Source organism: Pleurodeles waltl, chromosome 4_2 (genome assembly GCF_031143425.1).
Source record: "Pleurodeles waltl isolate 20211129_DDA chromosome 4_2, aPleWal1.hap1.20221129, whole genome shotgun sequence".
Lineage (NCBI taxonomy): Eukaryota > Metazoa > Chordata > Amphibia > Caudata > Salamandridae > Pleurodeles > Pleurodeles waltl.
In genome coordinates this window covers 710,624,192-710,650,125 of record NC_090443.1, presented here as the reverse complement: position 1 = coordinate 710,650,125, position 25,934 = coordinate 710,624,192, and the positions used below count along the sequence as shown (strand labels likewise).

Below are 25,934 nucleotides of genomic sequence, written 5' to 3'. Positions count from 1 at the left end.
CTAAAGTAAAGAGATTAAAAATGTTAACAAAGTGAAACCCTTATTTAATGTAAAATATGAACTGTAAATTCAGTAACATATTGCTAAAACCATTTTCAAACCCACTAGGTCCCAAATTGGTTTTGACAATGCTTGGTTTAGTTTGTTAGTACTGAGATAATTTCCAGCTTTTGAGAAGTGGGGAAGAATGAGCATATAGGAAATTGATACCTTTACGTTTATGGTTATTTTTAGACTATCGCAAGGTGGTTTTTTTTTATAAGAAGGGAACTCTTGTTTGCGCAATACATTAATGCCTCATGTACAGTGCAAGCACTCTAATTTCAGATTTAACCACTTTAAAAAAAATCCCATTCCTGTCAATAGGTGCCGGGATACCCACAAATTGATAGTGCCTAAGACCCTTCAGTGTGGGAGTAATAGTGTCAAAAGAAATTTAAGCTCATTCCATAATTGCAGACATTAATTTTCATTTACAAATATCTTCTTCTTGGAAGTAAAGGGGGAAAAATGCACAGAGGAACGTAAACTACACCTTTTGGCACAAGGCTAGAAGCAAACCTGAACTAATTTATCTCCAAGTCTAATGTTTTTGTTTAGAAACATTATTAAATCAGGTAGAATTGGCCTTCTCTAACTGATCAGAGTAATTGCAAAACATTTATTATCATTTCAACATCCGTATTTACAAAAGAATGTTATTCAAAGCAGAAAAGGTAACATATATTCTCCCCATCACTTTTTTGTGATAAGGGCGTCAAGCATAAGTGAGAATAAAAAAGTAGCCCATCGTTTTGTTTCCAGTTTCTCAGTTCGCAAAGAATGCAGTGAAATAACTGTATTGTATTATTGAGTCCCTTATTAGGTCCGGCCTAGGCAGCGCGCATGTGTTGACTGGAAGAGCTGTTGTATTGAATAAAGAACTTTGCTCCCGCTTGCTCCATACCATCAGTTTAGTCCAGTGTCACTCTTCTTTGCTGCCTTCTAAGTAGTTCACGCAGGGATACGTCACTTCCATTTTTCGCAGAAAAGCACAGCTCAATTACAGTTTCCTTCTGCTTGCATTCTTCATTTGTTGTTGAGGCAAACTTTTTTTGAGTTTGTAATTGTTGCAGCGTGGCACACCGCGCTTTATCTTTAATTATGACAGCCGCGCCTTTTATTGTGCACGCCTGGTTTAATTACTTGTTGATCACATGACCGCATCATTAACGCTAGCGCACTACGGGAGTGAATCCAAGGGGGCGCAGACTGGTGATGCCACCCGCTTGTTTCAAGCAGCTTACGTTACACCGTGCCTGGAAATAATGCGAAAAAGTACGTTTTAATACGGATTGCCGTCAGAGCAACGGCACAGAGAGTCCCTAGGGTAGTACGCGTAACGACTTTCAACGGTGATCCAATTAGTAAGCAGATTCTAGCAATAATTGAAACTTTTAAAGTCCAAAGAATGTTTAATTGTAGCAGTGCGGCATGCCCTGCTTTCTTTTTATTTCTGGTGGCTGCGCCTTTCTTTCATTGTGCACCGCATGGCTGGTTTCATTATTAATTTATTATTGGCGTTTACATTCCAGCTCGTGTTTGAGCTCTGCTACCTCTATGGCACTCTCTTTGCCTGCCATCTGTTTTGTTTCATGACCACCCACCGATCAGTTGCTCTGCAGCGACCACCAATGAATAGCTTCCCATTGTTGCAAACAGACATCACAAAACCTTTTTGTAAGTTTTAAATTGTTTGTGAAATCAAGAATATAGTATTCAAACATTCACATTTGTCGTTACAGTTGTGCTCCACTAAGTATTTGGCACTTTATCTTCCTGCCGACTGTTTTCTTTCATTACCGGCACAATATTTTGTTTACTTAGTTTCCTGCTTGTGTTCCAAGCTCCCTTCCATAATTTGTACTTTCAGTCTGCTGTCCATTTTCTTCCTTGACCATTGCATATCGTTTCTATCTTACGTATCATTTTCAATGAGAAAACATAAATATGTTGGCATACTGTTTATACAATGTGTTTGCCTACATTCGCAAAGAGAAAATATAAATAAGAACAAAAATAAATTCTCCCAAAGAATTTTACCAACAAACTCATGTTGTATTCTTTTGTTCACCATCAGCCTTATTTTTGCAGAAATCCGTGTGTTCCGAGCTCCACTCTGTAATTGACATTCTATCAGTTTGCCGTTTGTTTTCTTTTATTACCAGCACTTTTTTTTGTTTGTTTAATTCATTTCCTGCTCGTGTTCCAAGATTCCCTTGAGAGTTGTTCAGCTCTGTGGGAACTCAAACCTGGCTTCCCAGTCGGCTGTCTCTCGATTGTATACTCCGTGTTCCCATTCAGGGTGAGCACCGGTTCGCTCTCACAATCTCCTGGGTCATATATTCCAAGTGCTGTGCGAGAGAGAAGCTGTAGCTATCTGGCTTGTCTCATGCTGGTAGATGAGCTGGCTGCAGGTGTTGAGAAGCAGTGGTTATTTGCACATCTCTGAATTCCGGGGTGCCCATACTAGCATGTGTATTACAGGCCATTTCTCAAATAGATGTATTTTTTACACACTGTCTTACATTTGGAAGGAAAAAATATAGGGATAGGACAATGGCGCTGACTCTGGGAGTGATTCTTCAGTCTGAGAAGTCCCATTGGATAACTCCTTTTCCATTAAATTATGAGGGAGGTGATGGGGACAGTCCTGCTGCCCCTTCGCAAGCACAGTCCGTGCAACGGGGCAATAGTGGGTTAGCCCAACCAAGGGAGCCGGTAAATGCGGCGGCAAGCAGAGAGAGAGAGTGCTCTCTTGGGAGCTCCCCAATTTAGTTCGGCACCAAATTCCACCGCCCAAATTGTATTTTGGAGACATCAGAATTATCTATCACAAAAAAACTGGTTTTGTAAGGCAGGCACCTGTGTTTTTAGTCCTGGGTTCGGTGGCCATATAGGGAAACATACTAAACCAAAACATTTCTGGAAACTAGACATCCGGGGGAGTCCACAGAGGTATGACTTGTGCGGATTCCCCAAAGTTTTCTTACCCAGAATACCCGGCAAAGCTGAAATGATGAATAAAAACTCAATTTTTCTTGCATTTCTGTCACACAAAATACAGGAATATGCTGGGATCCACAAATTTCTTACCACCTAGTGATTCCTCACCTGTCCTGATGAAAACACTACCCCACTTGAGTGCATATACCTAGTGCCTGCGTCAGGAATGGATCACTCCAGGGTCAACAGTTGCCTCATGTAAGGACCAACATTGACCGTTGTGTGATCTATTGCTATCGCAGGCACTAGGCCTACCCACGCAAGTGAGGTACCATTTTTATCGGGAGACTTGGGGAAATGCTGGGTGAAAGGAAGTTTGTGGCTGCTCTCAGATTCCAGAACTTTGTAGCACCGAAATCTGAGGGAAAAGTGTATTTTTGCCATATTTTGAGGTTTGCAAAGGTTCATGGGTAACAGAACCTGGTGAGAGCCCCACAAGCCACCCCATCCTGGCTTCCCCTAGGTGTCTAGTTTTCACAAATGCACAGGTTTGGTATGTTTTTCTAGGTGCCAGCTGAGCTAGAGACCAAACTCCACAGCTAGGCACTTTCCAAAAAAACCATGTTTGATTTCAATGTAAAAATGTGAGGGGTCCATGTTGCGTTTCCTTTTGTGGGCAGTAGGCCTACCCACACAAGTGACGTACCATTTTTATCGGGAGACTTGAGGGAACACAAAAAAGAAGAACAAGTGCCCCTTGTCTTTCTCTACATTGTTTCTTTCCAAATGTAAGACAGTGTGTAAAAAAAGGTGTCTATTTGAGAAATGCCCTCAAATTCACATGCCAGTATGGGGACCCCGGAATTTAGAGATGTGCAAATAACCACTGCTTCTCAACACCTTATCTTGTGCCCATTTTGGAAAGTCAAAGGTTTCCCTGATACCTATTTTTGACTCTTTATATTTCACCAAATGAATTGCTGTATACCCGGTATACAATGAAAACCCATTGCAAGGTGCATCTCATTTATTGGTTCTGGGTACCTAGGGTATTGATGAACCTACAAGCCCTTTATATCCCTGCAACCAGAAGAGTCCAGCAGACGTAACAATATATTGCTTTAAAAAATCTGCCATAGAATGAAAAAGTTATACAAAAGAAGGTGGACAGAAATGGCTCTTTTTTTCTCCTCAAGTTCAATATTTTTGTTATTTTAGCTATTACCTTCTGTAGGAACACCTTGAAGGATCTATACAAATGACTCCTTGCGGAATTCAGAATTTTTGTCTACTTTTCAGAAATGTTTAGCTCTTCCGGGATCCAGCATTGGTTTAATTTCTGTCACTAAATGGAAAGAGGCTGAAAGCACCAAAAATAGTAAAAATGGGGTGTGTCCCAGTAAAATGCCAAAATTGTGTTGAAAAATGTGTTTTTCTAATTCAAGTCTGCCTGTTCCTGAAAGCTGGGAAGATGGTGATTTTCAGCACAGCAAATATTTTGTTAATGCAATTTTCAGGGAAAAAACACATTCTTGTGCAGCCCTTTTTTCCCATTTTTCTGAGGAAAAAAAACAAATGTTAGCTGTATTTTGGCTAATTTCTTGGTCTCCTCTAGGGGAACCCACAAGCTATGGGTACCTTTAGAATCCCTGCGATGTTGGGGAAAAAAGGTTGCGCATTTGGCATGGGTAGTTTTGTGGACAAAAAGCTATGAAGGTCTAAGAGCGAACTATCCCAAATAGCCAAAAAAGGGCTCAGTACTGGGGGGGTGGGGGAAGGTCCAGTAGCTAAGGGGTTAAAAAACCTTTTTTATGGATGCTGCATGAAACAAACAGAACACAACATTTCTCTAAAAATGTCAGTACCAGTCCCTCGGTACTAAAAACAATCTCAGAAATGTTCAAGGTCATCAAGGCAAGACTCTGCAGTAAATGGAAGTGCTTTAATTATGTGGCAGAGGACTAAATTATCCAGCAGGGTTGACCAAATTATATGGCAACAAAAGCATTTACCGCACCATTAGCTCCAACTCAAGCAAATGAAAGGTCTATTGCTTTGCAAATGCTTTTTCATATTAATAGTTTACTGGTTCTACTACCTTGCATGGTTAGGGTAGTAACAAATGTACACACATTCCTGTGCGAAAACTAACAGCAGCTGAAACAAAAGCTTCACGAATGCTGGACCCTGGAACCCTGTCAGCCTGCACAAGCAAGGAGGGGCAGAAGGGCAGGTGTGGACACGCAGTCGTACCCGTTATCCTGTAATTAAAAGCCTAGTGAGAATTAAATCTCAGGCAGGCAGGACATTTCTGAATAGGGAGATGCATAGTTCAGATGGATAAAAAAGGGGACCTGAGAATGAGAATTAAAATCTGACTGATATAGTAGGTAAGACGTTTAATGGAATACGGTTATCTCTGGTTATTGCATTTTTGTATAACTCATCAACATCACATCTTTGCATGCATTATTAGCTGTCAAAGAGCCGGTTTTATGAGCGTACCAGTACAGCGCTGCACCCTGTTTTTTTTTACTGTTCTACAGTGCCTTTGATATGTTAGTGTGAACAACATTGTATATCTTTTGATGATCCAACTCTTCTTTTTTTTTTTTTTACTCTCAACAGTGGCCACCCACACTGCCCCTTAAGCAATGGTCTCTCCTTCTTCCTGTGCCAGTTTTTACCCCTCTTCTTGTCTGATTACCGGCCCCTCCATGTATCCAATTTCCCATTGTCCTTAATCTCTTTTCTAATCATCAGGGGTGTAGCTTGTTAAGTAAGATTTGGAGGAAGGGTGAGCTTCAAATTTCCTAACAATCACGCTGACATATGACTGTAGGAGGCTGTCCCTCTATGTAGTGTGCAAAGCTATGGGGTCCACACGTTGATTTACAGTTAAAAACTAGACCACCTAATGCTCTTGTTTTTTTGGTAGCTTGGTCGAGCAGTTAGGCTAATCTTGGAGAAGTGCAAAGCATTTGTTGTACTCGCAGTATCATTAAATCGACACACACACTCAAAAGAATAATTCAAGATCATCCAGACCAGTTAAGTACTTTACAAGTTCTGAGTTTTAAAAGATAGTCTTTTTGTGCATAATTACGCACCACAGGAATCAATGGAGGAATACTTTGAAAATTCACAGTAAATCAAGCAATGCATTTACCAGTGTCTCCTTCTGCAGGCACGTCAAGGTCGTTGGTGGGTATCCTGGACCACCTAAAGAAGTTTGGGCGACTCCCGGTTCCGGCGGGAGCAGTTGCAGAAAGTTGATGGAGCTGGTGCCAGGCCACTGCAGGGGACCACTTGGAAAAGCACTGTGCAGGCAACTTAAAGGTAAGTCTGGTGGCTCCCCTGGGAGAGTTGAGGTGGCAAGGAGTGGGGGACCCTTAGGGCACAGCTGGATCTTCGGTGCAGGGCACACGGCGGCCAGGTGCAGAGCGCAAAGGTGCCCTTGGAAGCAGGAGGTAGGTCACTTTGAGGGTCGCTTGCAGGTCAGCAGTGGCACTCTGGTGGGAGGCCCGGGTGGTCCCTGAAGTGCCTCGACTGGGGCTTCCTCTTGATTCATTTTCAGCCCAGAATGGACTGTCCTTCTGGGTGTCTGATGTGAGATGACCAGTACCTTGGGCTGTTGCATGGTCTAGCCACTGGAGGATCGCAGTGTCACCAAACTTGGCACACTAGTAGGTTTTGTACTTGCGATCCGATGGGCGAAGTTTGGTCTAGCTTTTGTGTCCGGTTCCTTGGTCTGCAGCCGGTCAGTAAAGTGGCCTTCACTGGGTCTTTGTTTTTTCTTGGGGTTGCAAAGTGATGCATCCACTCCGGATAGAGTTCTTTGGCAATTTTCTAGGGCTTTGCAGAGTCCGTTCGACATCCAAGGAACCCCTCGTTGGCAATTGTTGAGCCCTGGGTGCAGCATGCAGGGTTTGGTGCCATTTCTTGGTGCAGCAGGACTTTAGTTCTTCAGCATTGGGTCTTCTTTGTTGATGGTTTTCTTTTGTCTTTAGAATCTGATGGTCTAGGGATGCCCAGTAAATACTGTATTTAGTGGGCATTTTAGGGGCTACCTAGTAGTGACCAATGGAACATTTACCTTAGGGTGGCTACACCCACTATGTGCCCACTTCCTTTGGGAACAGGTCACTTCCCTACACCTGATTGGCTATTTTTCTTCCATGCAAGATGGGGGAAAATGAAATGTAGAGGTCCCCTCACATGCAACACCTTAGGGGTTGACCACTGCTCCTGTCCTTTGTGTGTTTTCCCACTGTTGCTCCCACAAAAGTGGGGGTTTGCAACAGTGAAGGCCATCTGCTTGCGGGCGGGGTCGAGTTTCCAGGGCGAAAAGCTGTTTGAAACTCTTAGGCAGGGCTGCGTACATTCCTGGGGGAGGTGATGTAGCACCTCTACCCAGGAAGGGCTTTGGTCTATGGCCCCAGAGAGCAATTGCTTTCTCCCCAGGGGTCCAGAATCGTGTCTGATGGTGGCAGGCTGGTTGGGACTGGCCATCAACCATGCCAGGATAGTTTTTGTACTAGATAGCTTTTGTAGAGGGCAACTCTAACGTGACCCCTGGGTTCGTTTTGTAATAAATCCAATACGGGTACCAGTTTGGGTTTATCATTCTGAGTTGTTTGATGCCAACCAACCCAGGGTTCAGATTAGCCATCATGTAGCTAGAGCTGGGAAACTCGTACTAAACAGTTTCCAGCTCATGCATTAAAAGGGCTGCCCTGTTTACTTTCTCTGTCCCAGGTTTGGCAAGGACACAGTAGGGGCATACTACTCAGGCACCTATGCCCACATATACCATATCGTCCACCCTACTTTAGGGCAGGAAGGCCTGCCAGAGGGTTAACTTACCTATATTGCATGCATTGTATAGTGGACAGGGCACATAGGCTGTGTGCCATGTCGAGTTTGTCTTTTAGAATTGCATCAGAACACGTAGCCTGCAACGGCATGCATGGCCCTAGAGGGTGGCACAATCTGTGCTGCTGCTTTCACGGGCTTACCCTTAGTACCCCATGACCTGGTACCTAAGTACCATTCACTAGGGACTTACAGTGGCTGCTAAAGGTGTTGCCAGTTGTATCAACACCTTTGCAATTGTTAGAGAGAGAACACTGGCATTGGGGACCTGGTAAGCAGGATCCCACTGCACTCCAGTCCAAGTTGCATCCTGAAACCATGCAAAAAGTGAGTGTTTGGGGATTGGGGGTTGGTACCACAAAAATGTACCAGTTTCCCACAATGGCAAAATACATTTTTGAGAAGCAAGACACGAGGGAGCTTAAGAGGCAGTGGGGTGGGAGAGCAGTGTGGATTATGGTTAAAGGACAATATGTTGTAAAATAACTAAGTTTTAAGAACTTCAAAATGGAGAGGAGCGGGAGTATGTGTATATTTTTGTCTGTGCTTGCATGAAAAGATCTTAGGTGAAATCCAACAGGCACTTCCCCATACCCGACTGAAAGGACCTGTACCCAACTACTTACTAAATAAACCATTTATTAGAGAGGTGTAGCACCCTCCCTGAAGTTATATCTCTTATACTCATTCTTCTACACTGTGTAGCCCCTCACTTGCTTCATCCATTCTCCACTCCAGTCTTGCTTCGTTCCCAGCTATCTGAGTTCCTCGTTTATCCTGCTTGTGCAACTCCTTTTTGAATCGGAAGAAAAAGTGACCCTCATATTGCAACTATAGCAACAACAAGCATTGACAAAGATAATAGGTCTGGCTTGGTTTTTTTGTAAGGTGCATAGAGGAGAGATACAGAATGTGTATGTGCACACTGGCATAGATCATCCACATATTCTAATATGAAAACAGAGCAACACCCTTACAGACACTCATGCGCACACAAACCTATCCATCTCCAAATATCCATGCACCCCAGAATGATCTACTTGTACCCATACTGCACCCGAGTAAGCAAACAGATATCCACCCCTGCACAAAACCGTCAGGGGTACATGTACTCAGAGCCACCTCACACATATTCAAACAGATAACCATCTATCCATCAAACATTAGGAGTGTCCACTGACACAACATATATATATATAATTACCAAGTGGCGGTCGCAAGTAGATAGTTATAGGTAGGACTTAGTTTCTATTGAAAGAGCATTACTTGTTTTGCCTATAACTTTGGTGCAGGTTGACGAATCTTCCCAAAATCTTCAAAACTTATACTTTGCTAAGTTCAGCTTCTGTCTTGAAAGTTTTGGTGTGATCTGTCGAGCAGGGGCTGACAAAATGGGGGGGGGGTCCCAAAACATGTTTTTCACATTTATTTTTCCGTAGGACCTCTAGACACGCCTACAGCCCAAGCCTCTGAATGAAATTACACCAAAGTTGGCACAAAGCTAGATACGCAGATCACGCTTTTTGTGATTTGGTGAGAATTCGTTCAGTAGTTTTGGAGAAATTTAAGGCCAAAAAATATAGATATCCAGGGATGCGGATCCTCCACTGATCCAGGTATCCCCTTGCTGATATCTGATTGGCTGGCAACACTTCAGAAGGAAGTGTTGGCAGCCATCTTGGAACTCGGCTTCAGCCGAGTCCCAGAAAAAAACGACAAAAAAAGGAAAAGGGGCCAGGTTTAAATCACCATTACTCTTTAGTCCTGGTGCTGGGACCCCGAGGGACCTGCCAGAGCTAAAAACCATTAAAAAAAAACAAATGGAAAAGTCCACAGATGTCTCTGCAGTTTTTCCCAAAATTTGGGAAAAAAAAAAGCGGTCTCCCGTCTTTTTCTTATTTGCCCCCTGGTGGGCCAGGTCCGGGGCATCATAGAGGAAGGGAGGTGCATACGGCCCCCCCCTCCTTGGGCTTTAATAAGCCCCAGGGACTGCCAACTCACCTGGGCGAATGCACAAATAAGAGCGGGGGAGCCGTGACCCCCTCCACTCCCCGGGATCTACCACCCCCAGAGACAAATTATTAAAATAAGTGGGGGAGGCCCGATGGCCCCTCCCAGAGTCCCAGGGACCACCACTTCCTGAGGCAAAAAGCAATCCGTTTGCGGAGGACCACCACCGCCAGGGCAAATAATTTAAAAAAGAAAGGGGGTCTCTGTGGGACCCCCAAGCCCTGGGGACCACCAGCCCTGGGGCTATTCTTGTTGGAGGGGGCCACGCAGCCCCCCCCCCCCTCGTGGAGCCACTGATGGCCCTGGGGACAGCCACCCCGAGGGCCAGCTCCTGCTATGTCCCGGGTGCCCACCCCCGGTTGTTAGCTGTTTGTTTGGCTGCAGCGTTGCAGATGCAGCCAAGCTACACCAAACACTCTGCTGTTTGACAGCGGACCTTTAAAGCAAGTCCTGCTGTCAAACAGCAGAGCTTTCATCTCTGTCAGAGATGAAATGCTTTAGCAAGCACAGAGCTGCTGTCAAAGCTGCTCTGTGCTTGCTGAAGCACTGGTACTCCAGGGTAAGCTTTAAGGCTTCCCCTGCAGTGTCAGGTAGCCCGTAAAGGTCATTTTGTTATAAATAAAATTAAATAAATAAATATGTAGGGACTGCAAGGTAGCCTTAGAGGGCCCCCTCGCAGTCCCAGAAAGCCCATAACGGGCTAAAAAATAATACCAAAAAAAATAATCCCTGAAGCGGAGTGTGAAGCTCACACATTCACACTGAGCTTTGGTGTTCCGAGTCCAGCTGGACTCATTACCATTTTAAAAATAATAAAGCGAGGCAGGACTTACCCACTCTAGTCCGGGCAAGGGAGTTACACGTCCAAGATAACCCCTGCTCACCCCCTTGGTAGCCTGGGAAGGAGGCAAAAAGACTGGGGATGACCCTGCGTAAGGCAAAAAGTCCAACACAACCCCCTACCAGCCAAAAGCCAGAGGAGAACAATCAATACCTTGATGTACTTCCCTGATTGGGGTAATAGAACAAGGACCCAGGCCCACAACAGCAGGGGCATGTTCCAGTTCTACGCCTTCCTGATTCCACTTGGATCTCTCTGTCAATGCTTCTCAGGCAGCCTAGACCAACCCACGGGGGTTCTCTAGCTGCCAATGGCCAGAACCAGGCCCCAGGCCATCTAGGAGCCTCTGGTCTCTGAAACCATAACAAGTGGGGGGCGGTAGCCCCAGGTGCAAAGCAACCTGTCTCCACTCCATTTCCAATCAGTTCAGGGGCTCTACCCTGCCACTGATCCACCAACCTAGGGTCAGCACCCATAGGTTCTACAGGGGCTAGAGGCGAGGCTCTCCTCCCTCTACCCCTCCTTCTAGGATCCCGCCCTCCTCTCCTAGGAGGGCCATCACCAGAATCCACACTTGCCAGGGTGCTGGGTACAGCAGCCCTGCACAACTCTCTCGCCAGCCCAGGATCACTACCTGCAACTGACCACCCAACCTAGGGACGACACCCTTGGGTTGCACCGGGGTCTGGGGTGGGCTTCCCCCTCCCTGAACCCCATTTCCAGAGTTCTGCGTCTCCCCACCTTGGGAGAAGCCACCAGAAGTTTCACATGGGGGTGAGCACACTAACCGACCCAACCAGGTCAGAGTTTACCCCCTGAACCTGTCTATCTAGTCCAGGGACGACACCCTTAGAATGGACCATTGCCCAGCGAACCAGGACTTCCTTGGGAGCACACCTACTCCCCCTCAGGTCAGAGTTTACCCCCTGAACCTGATCATCCTACCCAGAGTCACCACCCTGCGGTTGAACCATTGCCTGGCGCACCAGGACTTCCTGGGGGGCACACCTACCCCCCACATGGGAAACACATTCCCCAAGGGCCACCCAAGAGTCTGGCTGGCACAGGTCTCCTGACCTCTGCCCATTTGACATAGTCTGGATTCCCCCCAATCCAGAAATGGTCTCACCAAGGTCATTCCTGGGGGGCTCTGCTTTTAGAGCTGACCCCTGACCCACCAGGTTCTCCACTGGGGCCCGCAGCCTCCTCTCAACCCTACACCTGGATTTCCGCCTCCTCCATTCTGGAGTGAGACTACCAGACAACAGAACCGGCGGAACACTATCACCAGCCACCCACCTAAGTCCTACTGACAAAATGGGATCCTTCTAAACAGCTGGCCCTACGGCACAGGCTGGGGTCCTCTCCTGGCGCTCCCTCATGGAACCTTCCAGGACCTGGGATGGGATCTCGGGCACCTTGTGCCTCAGCCCAGCCCCATTCCCTCTCCTCTGAGACGGGACATGGGGTCCCTCACCCACCCCAGTCCACTGGGACCTACCTGGGACACTCCATTCCTTTCTCCCACCCCACCTGGTTGGGAAACACCTAGACCACTCTCATTAGGAACACCCCCTAATGCCACACCAGACCCTCTGGTACGCAACCAGAAGTCTGCCTCCTTTGCAAGCTTCCTGGGGTCAGTGAGCTCACACACTGACAAGTGTTGGCGTAACTCTGAAAAACAACAACGAAGCAGGTGCTCTCTGACAATCAGATAAAACAGCCCTTCAAAATTGTTTACTCTGCTAACCTTCACCCATCCATCTAGTGCAATGCAGCAATCCTCCACAAACTCCTCCCAAGACTGGTGGGACAGTTTCTTACCACCCCTAAACCTCTTTCTGTATTCCTCAGGGGAAAAACCATACTTCTCAATCAGTGCGTTCTTCATAGTGGAGTACCCCTCCCTTTCACTCTCTTCTAGAGTCCCTAGGCCAGTCCCCCAATCCCTCTCAGGGATCCTGCGCTCTACCAGAGCCCTCTCATATTCCTTAAACCACTCCCCTCTTGGAACCTAGGTACCAGATCTATGGGTATGTGAGGAACATCTTTGCTACAGCACTCTACATTGCTGCCACCACTGGACTCCACCTGCAGCGCTGGTGAGTCCAGAACCTTCAGACTGCACTCTAGAGCGAATCTGTCTCTGGCAAAGGCCCTCTCTGCCTCTGCCATCCTTTCTTGCACTAAGGCCTTCTCTACCTAAGCCCTTCTCTCAACAGCTAGGCGCGCTAACTGCAACTTCAGGTCCCTCTCTTCCCGCCTATCTCTTAGCTCATCAGGCGTCCAGGAGTGAGAGGTAGCCCTGCTTCTTACACTGGACCCAGCAAGGGACTCCCTATCACTGGGGCCTTCCCTGTCAACTGGCGTCCCTGCCCGGTCATTCTCACCCTCCTGATCAGTCTCTCTACTACTCTCTAGGGATGAGGTCTGGGAGCCCTCCCATTGGGAACCCTCGCTACACTCAGGATCCTCTGGGTACCCCCTAAGCACACTCCCTCCCTGGGTATATGTCACAAACCTTTCAAAGAAATTCAGAGATCTCCTGAGGTCCCCTTCTACAAGCAGCCCTCTCTCTCTACAGAAGCCCTCTAATTCCTCCTGCGTGTAAAACGGCAGGTCCTCTAAATCAAAGGTAAGCCCCATATTGAAAAGGTACAAATAACTCAAAAGTGACAACCACAATACCCAAGCGTGAGAACTGAAAACAGGAAAAATGACCGAAGAGAGAAAGTTAAGAGAAGCCAAACATGTGATGGTCTAAACACAGTCCTTGTAGTGAAATAATGAGTCACAATGGTATTGTGCAAGTGCAAGTCCTATCCTCACCGCTTACAACCAATGTTAGAAATGGGGTTTCTGGTTGGCTAGGGTATGCACCTCAGCCAGGCAGAACTTACCCACTCTAGTCAGGGCAAGGAAGTTGCACGTCCAAGAAAACCTCTGCTCACCCCCTTGGTAGCTTGGCACGAGCAGTCAGGCTTAACCCGGAGGCAATGTGTAAAGCGTCTGCACAACACACACAACATATGTGACGCAATAGCCCCACCACAAAGGAAACACAACACCAGATTATATGAAAATATACTGTATTGTACACAACGTAATTATTAGACCAACATCACATAACAGTAGTATCCTGCTACCTTAGCAGTTATCAGAACGTTACACATTAGTTACTCTGCGAACTAGCAGTAGTCACAAATAACACACAGGTTACTCAATATTCTGCAACATAAGCAGTAGTCAGGAAACACGTTATCACATTAAAGCACTTGTCATACGAATATCATAAAATACCCATAGTAGGAACATTAGAAAACCTATAGCAAGTTAGAAACACATATTAGCAAGTCATGCCCATAAAAGGAACATTTGCATACATATGTAAAAAGACATCAAACAGGTAGGCAACATATAAACTAGCAAAGTCTCTAGCAAGAACTTAGAATTTATACTGTCTCTTTAAGAGTACCTGGTTTGATGAAGGCACCTCCAGTGCCTGAAAGACGAACAATGGGGCCCCCGGCGCTCCTCTGCGCAAAACGGGGGCCTCTGACATCCTTTGAGGAGAGGAGGGTGGCACGCACATCCCCTGTACAATTGATGGGCCCCTCTGGGGACTGTGATTACTGCGGATCCCCTTAGGCCTCCACCGGCCCTCACGAGGGGTGCCCCAAGTCAGGGAAATCCTCAAGGGAGGAGGGGGGCGCCACGCACCCCCTCTGGATTGAAAACTGGTCCCTCCAGGGACCCACGAACTCCTGGGGTTTCCCCGGGCCTCCACCGGCCCTCACCAGGGGGAGACCACCAAAGAAATGCCTCTGGCCCACGAGGGGGCCAACAAGGGAGCCGGCGGCACGGGTGAGCCTCCGGTGAGGCTACCGCCCGGCCGCAACTCAATGGAGAGTCCTCCGGGAGTCCCACAGGCGAGGGAGAGGCGTCCTCCTCCCCCTCCTGCTCCTGATGACGTCCTGGCCCAAGGCAGGGCCTGCTGGTGCCCCGGGGGTGCTCCATAGAGCGTTCCTCGCCCCGGGGGCACCAATAGGAGCACGCTTGCTCCAGGGAACAACAAGAAGGTTTTCTTCGGGCCCCGGGGGCACCAGTAAGCGCACTCCACTCGTGATAAAAGGAAACAGCCTCCCCGGGCTGCGGTGGTGATCTCTGCCACCACGATACACTTTTAAAAGCGCTTTTGCATTAAACGGAGCCCGAGTCGCGGCGGTGATGTCTCCCTGCAGTAGAGCGCTTTTCAAAGTGCAAAGGAACAACAGGGGGCAGCGATTAGAAGAGCTACTTTTGGTGAAGAAGCGAAGCCCTCCCCGTGCTGAGGATGGATACAGGGGTCCGGGGCCGCAGATCCTGAGAAGCAGGCCCACAGCTGGAGGGGGGCCCAGCAACAGGCCAGCGCAAAGAGCGTGCAGGCTAGTGGCAAGTCCTTACAGTGACCAAGCAGGTCACAGGTCAGCACAGCAGCAGCAGTCCATGGCGGTTCCTGGTGAGTCCTTCCAGCAGTCTGTGTCCAGTTCCAGGGTAAGTTCAAAAAGACTCCAAATTGTGGGGAAAATTCCCCTGTACTTATAGTCAGTTCTTACAGTGTTTTACAATGGTAGGGAGAGGAGGTTCCAACCAGTTACAACTGGTTCTGGGAGTGCCCCCTCTTCTCCTTCAGCACAGGCCCCAAACATAATTAGGGGGTAAACGACCCTATTGTGCGAGGCCAGGGCACAGCCTTTACAAATGTAGGTGCGTCCCGCCTCTCCATTCTCTCAGCCCAGGAAGACTATTCAGTATGCAGATGCACCTCTGTGACACCTCCACCCTCCCTGTGTACAGGCTGTCTGAAAAGTATGCACAAAGCCCCAACTGTCACTCTGCCCAGACGTGGATTGGAGTCAAGCTGCAAAACACCAGAGTCATAAGCACAGATAAATGTGCACTTTCTAGAAGTGGCATTTCTGTGATAGTAATAAAAAAAAAAAAACACACCAGTAAGCAGCATTTATTATCACCATCACAACCATACCGAACACACCTACGCTACCCCTCATAAACCAGACAATACCCCTTACACATAAGGCAGGGCATTTCTAATGCAATCCTATGAGAATGCAGCACTACCAGCAAAGAGAAAGCAAGTTAGGCTGTTTGTCACTACCAGGACAGGCCATGCAATATGGCACATGTCCTGCCTTTCTACATACATGGCACCCTGCCCATAAGGCTAGCAAGGGCGTACCTTACGGGTGACTTATATGTATTAAGAGGGGAGTTCTGGGCCTGGCAAGTAAGTTTAAATGCCAGGTCCCTGTGACAGAAAACTGTGCACCAGGCCCTGCGCTAGCAGGCCTGAGACAGGTTTTAAAGTCTACTTCAGTGGGTGGCGCAAGCAGCGCTGCAGGCCCACTAGTAGTATTTAATTTACAGGCCCTGGGTATAGAGATACCACTGTACAAGGGACTTATAGGTAAATTAAAAATGCCAATTAGGTATAAGCCAATCATGCCAACTTTAGATGGGAGAGCACCTGCACTTTAGCACTGGTCAGCAGTGATATAGTGCTCAGAGTACTAGAGCCAACAGCAAGAGGTCAGAAAAACCAGGAGGAAGGAGGAAAAAAGACTGGGGATGACCCTGCGTAAGGCAAAAAGTCCAATGTGTATATATATATGTGTGTGTATGTGTATATATATATATATATATATATATATATATTCATTTTCTTATTTAAAATTGGATAGAAATATCTCTTCTCTTTCTCTCACTTTCTTTCTCTTCTCTCTTTCAATCAATTCTCCCCCTCACATACCCACTCAGACACCTACGCACCCGCTCACAGACCCACTCAGACCTTCATGCTGTCACTCAGATCCCCAGTCAGACCCTCACGCACCCACTTAGACTGTCACCCACCCAATTACAGACCCACTGACACCCTCATGCACCCACTCACAGACCCGCGCACACACTGATGCACCCACTAAAACACTGATGTACACCCACAACCACTCTCACCCCCAGATACGACCTCTCACACTTATTTTCACACCCAGCAAGGCCCTGAACAACTCACCCCACGCATAGCCAAAGGGCAATGCGCAGCATGGTGTTGGGTGGTTAGGGAGTTTGGCCGCAGGGTCTGGCTGCAGGCCAAGTCTTGCGGGCAGCCTCTACTGCACATTGGTGAAGGCTGTGCATGGTATAAGGTTGGGTCGTTATAGCCCTGTGGCTAGCAGTGCATGGCGGTGGTTGGATTAAAGTACAGTAAGAAAAACTACTATACATTAAAAAAAACATAGAAATTCACTGGAAAAAAAAACAAAGGTTACAGGAACGTTATAGTAAGGAAATAGAATTAAAAAAAAAAAAAAAACAGAAATGCACTTAAAAACCAAAGGCAACAGGGACATTATATTTCGGCTCACATTTTAAACTTACAAAACCTTAGAAAATCACCAGTTATCGTTAAGGTTATCTCAAGTAAGTATAACTCATGCCTTAAGGTTACTATAACTCGCACCCTCACCATGCGCTGCTAATTACCCACCTATTATGCCACTCGTGACATCTTTTATAACATCATTGATAATATCAATGTCATTTTTGCATTGAAACGTTTTACGAAAAAACTGCATGGCAGATGCGTGAGTTATAGTTACCTTAGCACACAAGTTATAGTTACTTGAGATCAATCGAACAGTCAGACCATCACGCATCCACTCACAGACCCACGGAGACACTCAAACACGCATTGACGCACCCACTCAGACTCTCACATACCCACTCACAGACCCACTGACACCCTCATGCACCCACTCACTGTGGCCATCCACCACCGCTCACAGCCTAAGGCTGTGCGCAGCAGTGGTTGGATTAACGTATAGTAATTAAAATTACTATACATTAAAATAAAAACTGTTCACTGTAAAAAAAAAAAACAAAGGTTACAGGGACATTATATTTAGGCTCACATTTTAAATGCACAAACCTTAGAAATTCCCCAGTTATAGTAGGGTGTAGCTCAAGGAACTAAAATGCGTGCCTTAAGGTAACTATACCTAAGTGCATGTGTGAGTGTCTCAGTGGGTCTGTGAGTGTGTGTGTGAGGGTCTGACTGGGGCTGTGAGTGGGTGCATGAGGTTCTGACTGTTATAGTTATCTCAAGTAACTAACTCGTGTGCTAAGGTAACTATAACCCACGCCCCCTCCATGCACAGTTTTTTCGTCAAAAATTCCATTGCAGATATTACATTGATATTATCAATGATGTTATCAGAGATTTCCAGGGTGCCATAGTTTGGGGAATTAGTAGTGCATTGCGAGGGTTCGAGTTATAGTTACCTTAGCACACGAGATATAGTTACTTGTCTCCATACTGACCTCTGTTTGAAGTGGGTTTTAAACGCTGATACTGGGCTTTGATATTCACGGTATCTGTAATTGAATTGCACCTAATTTTTAAACATTCATATTTTGAATAATGATTAGAATTTTGATTTTCATACAGCTTTTCTGAGACCTCATTTGCACTTTTCTCAGTAAACTTGGAATTCGTTTTTCCTGATTTTCACAGGGACTAAGGCCGTGTTCAGTGGCGGTGCCATGATTAGATCGTGGTTGGCAGGCTAGTCTTCGTTCCAGGCTTGCTATTTATTGAGCCTGGGAATGTGGACGGGCCTGCACAGGCAATCCCATCTGCGCCTGTCCATGCTGGTCCATCCAGGTCTGGGGCCAGGATCTTGAGTCAAAATATTTCTTAATCCAAGGCCCATTTGTTGGAGCTCTATATGGGTAAATTTGCCCCATTTACGATTTTCATCCCTGATGCTGACCTGGCTGATTATTATTTTATTATTGTGTTCACTGCCATTGGACTCATCCGGTGAATCTAATGCAGCCGTCAAAACTTTTTGCTGAGACTTGTTGTCCCCTCCCATCTTCTAGAAAAGAATACTAAAACAATGAATTGCATATTGCTAAACACACGCTCCCTAATTAAACATAGGCACGAATTCTGTATGTATGTTGAAGATTTTTTCTGTCGAGAAAGCCTTTTTGGTTGAGACCTGGGCAGATATTAGCTCAGATCCTGACTTCGCTGAGGCGTTAACCGGAGGCTACTCTAAGAGATTTGACTGGACAAATAAGATGGGGATGGGAGCTTGGCAGTGGTATTTTGAGATTATCTTGAAATATTCTGTGAACCAGTTCCAGCTATTGTATGTGAAGCAATGTTCCGTATATGCAAGTTACCTAACCAATCTTTCTTTAATGAACTTCTGATTTACCGACCCCCCCGGGTTAAAAGCAAGCTTTTTTTAAAATCTAGGGGACACTCTTAAACCTTTTATGCAGCATGCAAACTTTACTTTATTAGGGGATTTCAGTTTTCCTCTTAAGGATATTAATAACAAAGAGACAGAGCTGCTCATTCATATTATAAGTAGCTTCAGTCTTCCCCTTCGGGTTCATGGCCCCACACTCATAGGTCATGTGTTTGATGGTATCTTCTCCAACAGTTCTGACCTGATGATGAGTGACATTGCTCCTTTTACCTGGTCAGACCACAAGGCTATAAATGTTAGCCTTACTGTATTGTATTGTATTGTATTGTAATCTTATTTATATAGCGCTTACTACCCCTGACGAGGCGTCGAAGCGCTTTTCGATGAGTAGCACGCTACTCCGGAACCCAACAAGAATTAGTGATGGATTAGTATCATTTAATAATGAGTACAGTTTTAGTATTATTATGAGTTAATTTGAGCCGCGGATATGAGAGTTTGTTAGTTAGATTGACTGGAGTAATGGAGGGGTGGAGGAGGAAAGAAATCCAGAAGTGTTAATTGGGAGTATATCCTTCATTTACTCAATCCAAAGGCTTGGGATAAATAAAGGGGGGCGGAGGGGGGAAGAGTATGTGGAAGGGTTAGGGAGAGCATAGTAGCAGGGTGAGATGAATGCAGGAGAATTTAGTAGGGTTGTGTGGGAGGTCACAGAGGTAGAGTGAGGTTTGGTGAGTTAGATGTGGAGATGGAGGGAAGAGCTTAGGCGGAGATATTTAGGAGATGAAAGTGGTCGAAGGGATTTGGGATGAGTCAGAGTGAGAATGGAGGATAGTTTGATAGAGACATGACACAAGAGTGATGAAAAATGAGAGCAGAAATTCATAGATATCTAGTATAACAACCCAAAAACCAGGAGCCATGCAATGATCCACAAATATGCCAAGCACAGAAACAACATATACACATACATACACATATATATATATTTATACACACACACACATGAATACACACACATATGCACATACAATACATAATTAGAATCATGGGTAAAAAATACTTAGTCAGACAGGTTTAAAAGAGTGTGTATTTTATTGTTATGACAGTATCAATACATATTTTCCAAAGAAACTATAAATAAATAGAAATATACATATAATCTGAAAAAATATTTATCCACTGTCAACGTTTCCACCAGTCAGCCAAATCTGCGCGTACAACATAAAGTCCAAACCTGGAATAATATCTCTTCCAGATCTGGTAGATCCCCTTGAGAGATCTTTTCTGATTTTATAAACGAAGGTAAACCCACGACTAGGGCATTTTCAGATTGGTTAGAAGCTGCATTCTCTAATCACGCCCCTTTGAAAATTGTCAAGAGTCGCAGGAGCAGACCGTCTGCTCCTTGGTTCTCCTCACAACTGAGGGAGTTAAAACATAAATATCGTAGGCAAGAGCAAGTGTGCTATCGCCAGGGTACGAAGACTAACGCAGAGAGGTTGGAGATGTACAGACATAATGTGACATCCAGTTTTTGGCTAGTCCCGAAATAGTTTACGAAGTTACATTTAGTAAAATTAGTTTCCTGGAATCTGTGTATGTATGTTCTTTTTGGATCATATAGTGGAACGCTCCATTGAGTACCCAGTGGCAATCAGGCTATGATAAGGTCGTAAGCGTGTATAGGCGCCGAGCATGCACATTTGAAGTAATTACCCAGTCATCAATATATGATTGCTTTCATATGCTGAAATGTATGTTTTAACTGTAGCACCTTCCTCCTACGTGAATTAGCATCTGCACTATCTATGGAGTATTCTAATCACGATTTCGTAATAGTGATGCTTGAGCAGTTCTCCCAAAGTTACCATATCTCCAGGGTCCCGTGTTTTACTGGTTTGTAAGAAAGTAAAATTGGTGCACCTTGTACTCGAATAACGCAATTTAGTAATTTTTAATTCCTTTGAGAAGGAGAATCTCTTCTCTTGCTTTATTTGAAACGAAACTTCAGTACCTTGTGGTTTTGGTTCTCTCTGCAACACGTATTTGTTAAAGTAAGCTGTGATCACAGAAAATAGAGCATGTGCAAAGGAGTGGAGCTCACGAATGAAAGGCAGAACACATAATTATGGAAGACTTCTGGAGCTTCCAGAATTAATCAAGTGTCCATTAGTTTGACTGATCTAGTGGTCGGGTGCAAGCATGCAGTAATGAAAACTGAGAAATCCTCTCCTTGGTGACGAGAACTTTGGTTAACGCTGCAAACTCAAGACAATATGTCCGCATTAACGCTTCATTTACATTCTTGTTGTCAAGTAAATGCTTGTAAACTGGTCCATAAATATTGCCAATACCTGCATTTCGTCAGCTGCTGTGTTTTCTTTTCGTAAGGGCTTTTTATGTTCTCCTTCCTTACAGTATGTTTATTGTTTACCGAGGTGCATTCAGATTCCGGCCTAACGTACCCCTTCTTATGCATCGTCAGTCTGGAAGCCGCACCATCTCCACCTCTACTGTATGTATGTCTATTACTCTTAATGGGTTTCTGCATGTTGTCGGTTTGGTATACAAGGGTGCAGTATTCTGTTAACTCTGACATATTTAAACAAAAGATGTCAATGCTAGCGTAAAGTAGTGATTGTGAAAATATGTCGATTGCCAAAAGTGCTGGGTATTAATTCCAATTTCTATAGTTAGGTGTAACTGAAAATTGTAATTTTATTAAAAAGACTTCAGCATAGTGTTCTTATTTTCTCTTGGTTATAAACTTGATACCCTCTCACAATAATGGTCAAGAATCAGAATTAAAATCAAGTAGTGTGCTGTTTTTGGCTCCACGACCCACATCAAGGAATTGCGTCTTACTAACTAAGGAGGACAAGAAGGAATGTATTTATTGATATGCTTAGGTAGAGCAGATATACTGAAATAATCATTAATTGACAGACACAGAACACAAAAGTGCCACGCCCAAAAAAAAAATTGTATTGCCACTCATGTTTTGACAAAATGTTTTGCCCGCCTTCCTGGGATTGGAAAGTGCATTGAGGGCAGTCTATTGGCGAAGCCTGAACTTGGATTGAGTTAGAGGCAGAACTGTTTTTAGAAAAGTCACACAAATACTCAACATTTAGAATAGCGAAAGATCAACTCAGCACACCCTATGAAATGTTTTTTCAGTACTGAATCTGTGATGACCAGTTGACAGTTGCTCAGCATTGGTTCTGACACAAAAAAGTGTGTTTCAATAACAAAAAACGTGTGTATACCTGACCGACAGGCATGAACCATTGCAGTTCATAATATGGAATTACTGAAATACCCTGACCCTAAAAGCGGGAATCCTAGCAAATTTTGTCCCAAAATGTATTGCTGATATTGGTAAATGGGACATGCTCCTCATAGGATCCTGGCATTAAGAACTCATCTTCACCTCCTGAGAGGTCACATTCGGGCCCAGTGCCATTTTTTACGTAATCTCCCCAATTACCAGCTAGCCCTGTGTCTCAGGATGGTCAATTCACCAAGGTGTGTGTGTTCCTTATGTCGTGTTTTGTATGCTGTGTAGCCTGTGTCTGTTTTCTGTGAGTGTTTGAAATTTGCCCTTTAAGCAGTATCACGCCTGATTTTTGCCTTCTTTTGCTGGACCTGTTTTTGTTGGCCATAGGACTCTGTACACTTTACTCCTGCTAACCAGTGGTAAAGTGCTTATGCTCTCCCTGTAAACATGGTAAAATTGATCTATTCTTAATTGGCATATTTAATTTTCTTATAAGCCCCTAGTTTATGGCACTGCATGTATCCAGAGACCATACATTAAATGCTACTTTTGGGCTGCAGCACTCATGTGCCATCCACTAAAGGAGCACTGTAAAGCATGTCTCCAGGCCTGCCCCTGGGTTTTAAATTGCCATTTCGACCTGGCAAATTAAAGCTTTTTGCTAGAACTAAATCTTCCCTTTTAGGATATGGCACCCATAAGAAAGACACTAAATGCCCATAGGACAGGGTGCATGGTATTTAAAAAGTAGTACATGTATATATAATGCTTTATGTGTTCCAAATCAATCATTCCGAATTTGAAAAGCACTGCACTGTCACCCCTCGGGGTATCTGGGCGATGAGGGTGGCAAGTCTCTGCCAAATGGGGGTAATTGTTCCAGGTCTTGCCAGTAATGTAGGAGAAGGAGCGCCCCTCTCTGTGGCTACAATGAATGCAGAGGGTGTGCACGTGGGCACGAGAGGAGGAGCGCAGGTGTCTTGAGGTTAGATAGAAGTTCAGTCATTGGTTGATGTAGGACGGTCCTTGATTGTGTAGAGCTTTGTAAGTGTGCATGAGGATCGCAAACTGGCATCTCTTCTGGATGGGGGTAATGTGGGTCCGTTTGGGGAAGTCCAGGATAAGTCTGGCTGCCGCATTCTGTATGGTCTGGAGTCTTTTGAGAAGCAGAGAGGAGATACTTGCATAGAGAGCGTTGCCATATCCGAGGCAGCTGGAGACAAGGGCCTAGGTGATGTTTTTTTCTGATGTTTACTGGGATCCATCTGAAGATTCTGCGGCGCATGCCAATGGTGTGGAAGCAGAGGAGACAACTGTGTTGACTTGTTGTTTCATAGTCAGTTTGTTGTCGAGGGTGATGCCTAGGTTTCGTTCTTGGACTGTGGGTATGGGCGTTGGTCCGACTTCTGCTGGTCACCCACTCTGGTCCCAAGTGGAGGTGCTCTTCCCAAACATAAGAACTTCTGTCTTGTCGGAGTTGAGTTTGAGGCAGTTGTCTCTCATCCAGTTGGCTACGTTGGTCATGGCGTCGCAGAAGTTGGCTTTGGCATTGGAGGGGTCCTTGGTGACTGATGGGATTAGTTGAATGCTGTGAAGGTAGGAGATTATGTTGAATCTGATAATGTCTGTGGGGGTAGGGGGGGTTGTGTAGGTGTTGAACAGGGTGGGGCTTAGGCAAGGTCCTTGGGGTACGCCGCATATAATGTCCTTGGGTTCGAAGGTGAAGGGAAGCATCCATGATGCTCTGTGTGCAACCTCTAAGGAAAGAGATGATCCACTTGAGGGCGTTTTGCTGTATGCCAATTTTGTAGAGTCTGTCAATGAGGGTGTGGTGGAAGACGGTGAGTAGAGAGGTCGAGGAGGATCAGGGCCACAGTTTCTCTGTGGTGAAGGTGAGATCTGATGTAGTCTGTGGCAGCAATCAGCTCGGTCTCAATCCTGTGGTTGTCTCGGAAACCTGACTGTAAGTCGTCAAGTAGGTGGTTTTTGCTGAGGGCTGCTTTATGGGTGGCTCTTTCAGAGGGATTCCTTTGTTGAATGCCATAGTTTCTTTAGTCAGTATCAGTTGCACTTGATGGTTCTGAGCTGGCGTGTTTTGAGATTTACTGGTTTATATGGGGCGACTGTTGGAGCAGTTGGTGATCCATACGGAGAAGTTGTGGACGGCTTGGTCAGTGTCTGATGATGCTTCGGTTTGGGTGGTGCTGAGGGTCTGTGCCCACTGTGTCTTGGTTACCTTGCTCCAGGTTCGGTAGGAGGAGCTGTGATGCTTGGAGATGACGTGCTGAGCGTCAACGATCATGAAGTGGACGATGGGGTGGTCGGTCCAGGTGTGTTCTGTGACATGGCTGAATTTGATTCTGTCACTCGCGGTGAAGATGGCGTTGAGAGTGTGACCGGCTTTGTGCATGGGTTAGGTGACCAGTTGGGTGAGGCTGTTGTTGTTCAGATTCTCGAGGAGGGTAGTGGAGTTGGCATTGTTAGGGTTGTCGATGTGGAAAGTAAGGTCGCCGAGTAGGACAAAGTGGTACGTCAGGGAAGAGGGTGTTGATGGTGTCCCAGATTTCCGTGGAATGCTTGCAGAGGAATCGGGCGTTGAGCAGGATGCATTGTAGTGGTTCTGGGTCGTTTTTGGTCTTCTGGGCAGAAGTGGCGTGGTGTCCCATGCGGGCTAGCCGACCTGTGTTGCATGAGAAGTGGCAGTGGTAGCAGGTGAAGGGTCCTTTGGTTGATTGCAGGGCCGACAGTCGGGAGCCCCTTGGTGGTGTAACGGCAGATCGCAGGAGGGCCAAGGGTTCTGGTGCTGGGCACAGTCCAGCTGTGGACAGGCGCAAATGGGCTTGCCTTTGGTGCGCCAGTGGTGCAGCTGTGCTGGGGACTCAAATAAGTAGATCTCGGGGGAGGGCGGGGTCCAGGGGTTTGGGAGGTGGAAAACTGTGAGAGGAGGGAAATGGTGGGAAGGGAAAGAGCACAAAAATTAGCATAAGAGAGAGAAAAGGGAGCAGAAAAAGCAGAAGAGAGGGAGAAAGGAGTAGAAAAACGAGAACAGGGAATAGAGCAGAAAAATGAGCAGAAGAGAGGGAAAAAGGAGCAGAAAAATGAGCAGAAGAGAGGGGAAAAAGGAGCAGAAGAACGGCACAAACCAAGGCAGCAGAGGGTGGCTTGCAGGCATGCTGGACAGGAGGAGCTGCACGAGGACCTGTAAAATAGGGTTGCACTGCAGCCTCCTTTAAGTCAAACGATAAGAAACATTTACACAACAATGTCAATATAGAAAGGTTATCCAACTTAATCACATGGCTAATTATTATCATTGTCAACCACATTGCAGAAACTGAAATACAACCTTAAATAAATAATAGTGTTACGTAAATGGCAAAAACAAAACATTCTCTGCTGTTCCAACCTTTCAGCCCGAGTGCACGTAGGGTGGCAGTGGGAGGAAAAACTCTATCCAGATAGCCCTACAGACCTTCTGCCTCACCCAAGCAGCTCCTGAGATTAGAAAGGTCTGATTTTGGCTTGCAGAGGGCCTATGGGCTAGGGACATGGTTCTAACTGTATACCAAAATCATGTTTAGCCACCAGGAGGCCCAACCACAAAAGAGCTCGGCAGCCGGAAGTGTCGCTGGCATTGACCACTATTGAACTG

At 45.8% G+C, this 25,934-nt stretch overlaps 1 protein-coding gene across 11 annotated transcripts in view; it reads left to right on the top strand.

Moving 5' to 3' along the window:
* Positions 1 to 25,934, top strand: part of KYAT3 (kynurenine aminotransferase 3) — a 496,355-nt gene that overhangs the window by 78,336 nt on the left and 392,085 nt on the right. For 4 of the 11 annotated variants that reach the window (XM_069232317.1, XM_069232316.1, XM_069232315.1 and 1 more), the window contains exon 3: positions 21,441 to 21,517. In XM_069232317.1, the coding sequence (XP_069088418.1) occupies positions 21,476 to 21,517 (42 nt within the window). In that variant the 5' untranslated portion in view covers positions 21,441 to 21,475. Of the gene's footprint in view, positions 1 to 6,186; positions 6,325 to 21,420; positions 21,518 to 25,934 lie in introns of those variants that run through there. The other 7 variants (XM_069232320.1, XM_069232319.1, XM_069232318.1 and 4 more) reach the window with 3 other exon arrangements.